General features: G+C 33.2%; 1 protein-coding gene across 4 annotated transcripts; it reads right to left on the bottom strand.

Moving 5' to 3' along the window:
* Positions 1 to 330: 330 nt before the first annotated feature.
* Positions 331 to 3,641, bottom strand: LOC123918655 (zinc finger A20 and AN1 domain-containing stress-associated protein 8-like). Of its 4 annotated transcripts, XM_045970742.1 has the most exons (4): positions 3,514 to 3,641; positions 3,275 to 3,387; positions 3,032 to 3,157; positions 331 to 1,313 (listed from the first exon to the last, which is right to left on the bottom strand). In XM_045970742.1, the coding sequence occupies exon 4, from the start codon at positions 1,298 to 1,300 to the stop codon at positions 779 to 781; it is 522 nt and encodes a 173-aa protein (XP_045826698.1). In that variant the 5' UTR covers positions 1,301 to 1,313; positions 3,032 to 3,157; positions 3,275 to 3,387; positions 3,514 to 3,641; the 3' UTR covers positions 331 to 778. The 4 variants fall into 4 exon arrangements, with proteins under 4 accessions (XP_045826698.1, XP_045826696.1, XP_045826699.1 ...); XM_045970740.1 differs by lacking the exon at positions 3,032 to 3,157; XM_045970743.1 differs by lacking the exon at positions 3,032 to 3,157 and having other exon boundaries at positions 3,344 to 3,387; positions 3,514 to 3,627.
* Positions 3,642 to 9,292: the final 5,651 nt, after the last annotated feature.

The raw sequence follows: 9,292 nt of genomic DNA, 5'->3' as shown, positions 1-9,292 counted from the left end.
AGAATCAATATGCATATTTTACAAACATAGATGACACATTGATCCAGCATTTCCAAATATCTTATTATTCGTAACACAAAAACATAGCAGAATCCTCACCCGTCGCCATTTTTCAGTTTTGTCTCCAGCGTAATTCTCGGTCATTAAATTTGATCCAACGGTTGACTAGCAAAAAATGGTTTGGCATAATTTTCAATCATAGATTAATTGAAAAAGCTGGAATTACACAGAATACAAAACAAAGAGACAACAAACTAGAAAGGATCTTGATCCCACAAAAAACAGGGTATACTTATAAACTTTAAAATATAATGGATATTACTTACTCAATAAGCCAGCTCCAATTCTGTTTTTATTTTTCTTGTACTAGGATAGAAAAAGAAAAAAAACCGTTAATCCAAAAGCCCGTAGATTACAAACTATTATTGGGAGAAATCCATAGAAAGCCCACAACAAATAGTACAATCTAAGCATATGCTGGACGCTCTTTAAATCATCAATCATACATACGTCAATTGCATATACCAATCTGAAACGGAAAAGATGCATTACACAGCTAACACCAACTTTAACCAAACCAGCAGACTTAAAAACTTATACACTAGGGCCAAGATAGAGATATTTTCGCCAATCGCAATAAAGTCCCAAATTGCAGAGATTTTCCATAAGACCAAGTACCCCATCACATATAACAAAATAATAACAAAGGCAATAAAATGCGCAGGAAACTTGGGTCTTTTCATGATGAAATTGAGCATAAACTTCTAAATACCAATTCTTAGATCTTATCAAGCTTCTCAGCCTTGACAACTGGGTTTGCTTTAGCTATGGCATCTTGTGCAGCAGTGCGGTAATCAAACGGGCAATCATGCTTGTCCGAGTACCGATGTACAGCACAGAAAACATTACCACATCGGCAGTTGAACCCTGTCAAACCAACTCGCTTATTGCAGTTGCTGCAACGTTTCGGACCATCCTTTGGCTTTGCATCACCACTCTCCTCCGAAGTCAAGCCAAATGCAAATGGCTTAAAGATAGTGTTTATAGGTTCCGCAAATATGGCTTGGAAATCCACGCTGGCAGCAACAACAGGTTCTTTTTCAGTTTTGCTTGTAGACCCATTCATAATATTGCCAAGGGATGATGCTGCAAGCTGGGCCTGCTCTTGTTTCAGCATCATGTCTTTGTGGCACTTAGAACACATGTTCATGGTAGCTGCACTTCCGAAAAATCCACAGTTGTTGATGCACAACATAGGACCTTCTGGGGGAGCTTGACAATCAGTCTTTTCATGTTCCATCTTTTCAACTTTCCTGCACCAAGGACCCAAAGATTAAATTATCACTAATACAATAAACATAAATAATGGAATAAATAAGTGATGGTGTGGCTTAAATCACACTACACATGCTTGATTAAACTCGAGTTAAAAAGCATAAGTCATACACAATTGAAAAATCTAAAACTGATAGCTTAAGCTAACAATAAAGACAGACACAACCACCATTCATTTTGACTGGTAATTTATGAACCACGATGAACCCCGAGCTCAAAAAAACATACCCAACCAAACCATGACTTTTAAGCAAACATAACATAATATTGGCAATAAAAACAAAAGCTAACAAAAAATATGCACAATTAGTCATAGCTAAAGGCACTGGAGAAGGTAGAGGGGCACAGAGAGAAAACAGAGCACATGTCTGTTAGCCACAAATGACAGATCGGAAGCAAACAGGTAGCAGTTAAGACTTTGCATGGCACAGCTGAGAACAAATTTTGGCAGCTACAGATTGAGACATAGAACAGACAGAGGATGATGGACAGAATATCAGAGGGGTCTCTACTTCTTGGGAATGGGGTTGCGATAGGGTGATGGAAATATAAAATATCTTTACATAACCGAGTGTTTTAACACAGAAGTACAAAACTTCAAAACCGGGCCATGTACCAGAACAACAAGCAAGATTGTGAACAGAAGACCATTGCACAAGTAAGCATGGCAATGCTGGATGATCTTCCTTATTTTCAAATATGCACCAGATAGGTATCACAGAAAGTGGAAAAGATTATAAGATTGCATGATTTAACAATTCAACTAGCTATTTTGACTACCATGCTTATGAGAGAACATACATTTAAACAAGGAAATTAACACAGACATGCAAGGATGCATATATAGACAGCATCCCAGATTTCAAAACATAGTTGTAGCCAAAAAACAGGTGAATTCAGAAACTGAAATAACCAGACATACAAAAAGGAGTATGATAACTACAATTTAAACAGACAAAATGACAATATTAGTTAGTATTATTGTTTTGACATAAATCATTGACTTGACTTTTAAGCTTGTACAGCAAGCCTCTACACGTATAAAATAGTATTTGAAGTAGTTCCAAACCCTTCAAACAGCAAATCCATTTCAATTAGCATATATTACAAAATTGGAATTGTTCATTTGATATAATATATGGCGGCAACATTCAAACAGCAAGTCCATTTCAATTAGCATATATTACATAAAAAGATGAAAAATATACTATCAGTCTCGATTACAATTTTCCATCCCTTCCGGTTAAGGGATAAAGAACTGTATTAAACTAACAGATAGCACTCCAGAAGTCCTTTTCCAAGCTCTCTATTTTCAGAATTCAGATAGCTATTCAATGTTCACTCAAGGAATCAAACGAGAAACCTTCTCTTGTAATATACAATTAAAAATAACCACATCCTTTAATAACATGAATAATTGTTCAAAAGTAACATTTTCATGAATTATATACACTTTCATGATCAAAAGTAATTATCACAATTCACAACAAAAATACCTTCAATAACAAGATTGCAGAAATATTTGAAAACTTAGAAATCAAATAATCTACCTATTTACCAATAAACAAAAAACCCATCCAACAAACCCCCCAAAAGCATTCAAAACTCAACAAACCAGTCCAAAAGCTAAAGCCACAACCCACAACAGTACTAAACATCAATTATACATATAGCAGCATCAAACAATTGAGCTCACCACTGTATAATTCAACAAAAATTCAACAGGGCTTCGAGAAAAAGAACCAAACGGGCTAAAAACGTTATTCACGGCCCATAACTGCAAACGAAACTTCCAATTTCCACCCAATAATAACTCAGATTCCTTCACATAAACACAACAATCAAAACCAAACAAAACCACTACGAACAAATCAACCAAAGCAAAAAATTTACAAAACAAAAAACAATAATCTAAAAATTTACAAAACAATAATCTAACCTTTTGGCCAGGAAAAAAGATCGATTCAAAAAAAATTTTGTTCAAAAAAAATAATCCAGGAAACGAAACCTTGACGCGGATCTACAAGCTCCGAATCGCACCGATCATGAATCCTGGATTAAGCGAATGAACAAATAGAGCATTCGTGGATATAATTAATAATCGAAGGAAATAAGAGATTAATGATTGATTGAATTGAATAAAAATTGAAAAAGAGAAAAGAGGAAAGAAACCCTAACCCTAGAAGATTTGGGGATGAAGGAGGAGAGAGAAACCAAAAGCGATTAGAGAGAGAGAGAAAGAGATGCGTGGATTGTGTGTGTCAGTGTTCCGTATTTAAAAGGTTGCTTTCTCTGACAACGAAGTTTGATTACTGAATTGTGGGGACGTGGGAAGTTATAATTGGGCGCGTGTTGTTTTTTTTTTTAAATTGAGTATTCTCTATTTTGTCCCTTTCTTCATTATTATTATCACTTTTGCCAACTTATGTTTTTTTTTTTCTTACGGCACTTTTGCCAACTTATACTCCTTTCGTCTCGGAACTTTAGTTCTTTTATGAAACACACCCTAAGATAAAATTAAGTCATTTATTTTGGGACGGAACGGAGGAAATAATTCTCCATAAATTCTAGTTCAATTAAATAAAAATTTATATTAGTAAAAAAAAAGTGATTAAAGTATCGAAATTGTTATGTATCTATTTGGTAAGTCCGATAAACAAGCTTATTGTTTATTGGACTAACTTATAAACTTTTATTGTTTATTGGACAAATTTATAAACTTGTTTGATAAAAATAAGACGTGTTTGGTAACAAACTTCTCTAATTAGCTTATAGCGTTTTCTAAATTAACGTATAAGGTTATAGTTTATAGTTTCTTACCTTTCATTATTTTTACCTTATTTATTTTAATTTTATAATTTCTTTATTTTAAAAAAATATAATACTCACTAACTATGTACTTTCATATGATTTTATATTTACAACAACTAAATTTGTCAAACACTTTAATTTTATCCATAATTTATCAACTATAAAAATACTTATAACTTAATTTTATCAAAACAGAGCAAAGCAAATTTAATTAGGAACCTCTTACATCAAAGATATGACTTTACGATTAGACCAAACTCCTTTTGTGATGTTATCTAACCGAATACTCCTATATTAGGGTTAAATATGAAGATAGAAAATGAAAGTTAAAAATTTATATAAATTAGGGTTAAATATGTTTTTAGTCCCTACATTTTATTCCATTGTTAAGAATAGTCCTTATATTTTTTTTATGGTAAAAAAAATCCTATATTTTTTTTCGTTATCGAAATTGGTCCTTACCGTTATATTTTTTAATAGAATGTTGAGGTGGCGTAGTGTGGGCTCATTGCTTTAACCAGTAGGGCAATAAAACGGTGACGCGTGTCAACCATGCATTTTTAATATGATTAGATATTACTATTAGACTAGTTAAATCTTAATATTAATTAGGCTTAAATACAGTTTTGCCCCTTATGTTTTGATTAAATCAGAATTTTTCCCCCTGTTTTAAAACGCGGACTTTTACCCCCCTAAAATTTTGCTTTCGATTCACAACTTCAAAGCTTCGCACACAACTCAATTTGGATCAATAATTCACCCACTACAAGAAAACAACAATTTTTTGGGGACCAAAAGCCCTCTATAAGTGGCAAAAACCGCCATAAATTGAGCATTTACTGGCGGCCTGCTGGCGGCCTCAAAACACCAAGAAATGAGGCGTCGGTAAGCTTAGTGGCGGTCAGAACCGTCAATAAATGGCGTGACGAAAATTACTGGCGGTCTAGACCGTCACAAGGAAGCAACTGTCTTTTCAATCTGCAGAAGCCTTATTGGCGGCCTAAGCCGCCACAAACTACATGTATATTTTTTTAAAAAAAATATTATAACTTCATAGATTTACATATCTAACCGATTTCTTTATGAGTTTATTTGTTTTTTCCAGATCTAGCAAGCTTCATGAATGTGTTTGTTTATTTTTTTCTTCCAGATCTAGCAAGTAACAATGCCTACAATATTCACACATCTAACAAAAAGAAGAATTTTTTTAAGTTTTAATTATTTACCGTGAATCCGTTTTGTTCGGAGAAAGATACAAACATGAGCTATCCAAAAACAAACAACAACACCAGACCTCCGATGAATCGCTAACAAGAAACGGAAAGGCAAAAAAACTCAAAACAAATCTGATGAGAGATCAAGGGAGATGAAGGAGCAGCGGTCATATGGTGGTTTTGTCTGCGAAGAGAGATCTGACAAAGACAAATCGATTCGTATTACCTTATGTTGTGATTTGCAGAAGCGGTAGCACATTGAAGAAGAAGCGGTGGTTTGAAAATCCATAGTTTATCTTTTGTTTGGGAAGGCTGGTTTCATTGGTGAAGATGGATTGTGATAGTGTGATGTGTTGCTTTTCTCTGTGATGGTTAAGATGAATAATTTTAACTTTGTTTTGATAGCATGTGATCTCTTTCCTGCGTGTTAAATTGATTTTTTTTTTTAATATTAGAAAACATACTGGTAGCCTAGGCCGTCACTTTATGGTATGGTATAGACAATTTACTGGCGGTTTAGGCCACCACTAAATTACTGGCGGCCTAAGCCGCCACTAAGTTATACGTCCTTTAAAAAAAATTATTTTTTAATTTTGTGAGGGTTTTTTCTCACTTACTGGCAGTTTAGGCCGCCAATAACTTACTGAGGGCTTAAACCCTCAATAAGTGTTATTCAAATCTGCCGGTAAATAGGTGTTTTCTTGTAGTGACCAAACAGATACCGAAATGACCGTAATCACAGAATCAAACCCCACTAAATTTGGAGTTACAAAGAGAGATTAATTACTGTTTTAGTGAAGGTATGTCCCCCAAAATTCTGCACAAAATCTGTTTTCGAGTTACAACTTCAAAACTTCGCACACAACTCAATTTGGATCAATAATTTACCAAACGATACCAAAATGATCGTAACCGAGTTAGATTTCCATAGACTCAAACCTCACTAAATTTGGAGTTACAAAGAGAGATTAATTATGGTTTTAGTGAAGGTCTGTCCAATTACTAATTATGCATAAATCTACTTCTGACCTTCAAATTCAACATCGTCTACCAAACACATCGTAACTCCAAATTTGACGAAATTTAAATGACAACAAGGATAATTTCGTTAGCTTTCCGGACATGTAAATACTATCAAAAAATGAGCTACATGGTGAGAGACATGACAAAAATATCAGTAGTAGTTTCATACAATAATTAATTTGGACACATCTTTACTAAAATGATAATTAATCTCTCTATGTAACTCCAAATTTAGTGGACTTTGATTCTGTAGAAAACTAACTCGATTGCGGTCATTTATGTATCAGTTTAGTGAATTATGGATCCAAATGGAATTATGTGCAAAGTTTTGAAGTTGTGACTCGAAAGCAGATTTTGTGCAGAATTTTGGGGGACATACCTTCACTAAAACGGTAATTAATCTCTCTTTGTAACTCCAAATTTAGTGGAGTTTGATTTTGTGGAAAGATAACTCGATTACGGTCATTTCAGTATCTGTTTGGTGAATTATTGATCCAAATTGAGTTGTGTGCGAAACTTTGAAGTTGTGACTCGAAAACAGAATTTTAGGAGGGGCAAAATCCAAAAATTATAAAACGGAGGGTAAAAGTCCGCGTTTTAAAATAGGGGGTAAAATTCCGATTTAATCAAAACAGAGGGATAAAACTGCATTTAAGCCTATTAATTATTATATAATGAAATTAATTACTAAATTTAATCATTTAGGACCAACTTGAAACAGAAACACCATCTTCTTCCTTCTCCAATTTATGCTTTCACCGCCACCCTTTCAATCTTCATCTTCTAGAACCAACTTGAAACAAAAACGCTAGAGATGTGTATCTAACTTCTCAAAATTTCTTCATCCAAACTATTTTCCAATGTCAAAAAATTTATCCCTCCATTTTTAAGAATATGTTTGAATTGGTGGAATGTATAGTGCAGTGGAATGCAATGAAGTTGTATTTAATTACATTCTATTATTTGGATTTTTTAAAAGTGAATGGAGTGACATATAACATGATGGAATTCATTCCATCACATTCCACCATCTTCTCTAGAATTTTACTCATATTATTGATTCTTTACAATGCAAATTGCAAAATGGCTGTAATTGAAGAGATTGCAAAATTGGCAAAAAAATCACAATGATTCTTGTTGAGTAAAATATACAGTAAGTTTGTTTATGAAATTATTACTTTAACAACTTGGGACATTATTTGAACGCAAGTTTGATCATTTTGCGCTCTTAAAAAATTGTACCATCTATGTATAAAAATTAAAATTTTGTGCAAACAAATAAATCAGTTCCTCATTGTTGTTATTGAGTGAAAATAATAAGGTAAAAAGAGTGTTTATATAAATTTAATTTTATATTTTAATAGGGGTATAAAAGGAATAAAAGTTATAACTTGTGTTGTTCCGTCCATTTTTCAAATAATGGAATGGAAACATTATTTCGTCATGTCATGAAATATCCAAACAATGTAATAGAATCTCTGTTCAATTTAGTTCAATTCCATTCTATTTTATTCTGCTCTGTTCGTTATGCAAACAGGGGCCTAAGTGAAAAAAATCTTCGGTAATCTGAGAATCAATAGGAAGAAAAGCTTATCAAAGACTTATTTTAACTCTTAATTTTAAATTAATAAAATCAATTTTGAATATCAAATAAATCACACACAATTAATTTTCTCTTATTCTAATGAACTAGTCCCGCACCCGTGCGATGCACGGGTGTTATGCGGTATTTTATATTATAATGTTGAAAAATCATTCGTATAAATTGAAACAATAAGTATTATGAAAATTATAATAATAACATCAACAACAACAAAATAATAATAATAATAATAATAATAATAACAATAATAATAATAATAAAAGTGATGTAAATATAAGATAGATATTTAAGATGTATTTATATATTTCGAAAAGATTACAATGGATCATATTGCATCTACCAAAATAAGTTGGTAATCCATAAATTGTCATGTCACTATGAAAACGGTTTGTGGTCATACTCATACACTGTGCATTTGATTCTTAATTGGACACTATAATTCAATATATAGTATAAAAGATTAATTAGTGCGTATAATTTAGTAAAAACTATTATTATTAGTTGAGTGAGCGGAGGGCATCCATATAACACTCGTTCTATGGATGCCACATCTCACAAGTCACTAAGAAATGGGACGGGGTCTCGCAAACCTATAGCTAGAGTTCTTCACGATTTCCCTTTGTAAGGATAGTTTCTTTGTTTTGGTACTACGTTTATTTTGGTATCTTACCGGCGCCGTTTCTTCACTCTCCATGACTTGTTTGGTGACGTTTCTTTGTCCAATACCGGCGCCGGGAATATGACTGGTTATAGGAACGAAAGGAATGAGATGCAATTCATGAATGAGAATGCATGCGAAATTATCCGTTAATCTTTTTTAGTCATTTTGGTTTAAGGGGAAACATAGACACATAGTTATCATAAATGTTTCAGGATATAAGAAAAATTCAAACTTTTACTTCTCATGATTTAAAAACCTTTTGCTTATGTAACTAGTGTCTATTTAGTTCTTTAAAAACCAAAATGCACATGCATGATTATTTTTATTGATGCATGAATGCAAGTAGTATGTCACGCAACATATTAGGTGAAAAATTTGAAGGCCAACGACTCAGAGTTACCTGCAACCCATCCCATTCTCACATGTTCGTTCTAGGTTTAACACGGGTTCTAGAATCCTAGATAAATCTTAGGAGATCATGTTCGTGTTGCAACGACTCATAACAAACATCCCCTAAGAATGAATCTCATCTACAAAGGTTCCTAGTAACACGTTTTGGGTTCTAGGTTATTAAAAGGTTCTTAGAGTCACAGACCCCACAAGAAAACATCGGTCCTACGAGCCATATGTCAGGAGAACCGACAT

Source organism: Trifolium pratense, linkage group LG3 (assembly GCF_020283565.1).
Source record: "Trifolium pratense cultivar HEN17-A07 linkage group LG3, ARS_RC_1.1, whole genome shotgun sequence".
In the NCBI taxonomy this organism is placed as follows: Eukaryota; Viridiplantae; Streptophyta; class Magnoliopsida; order Fabales; family Fabaceae; genus Trifolium; species Trifolium pratense.
The sequence above is the reverse complement of the archived record's forward strand: the minus strand, read 5'-3'. Positions and strand labels throughout refer to the sequence as shown.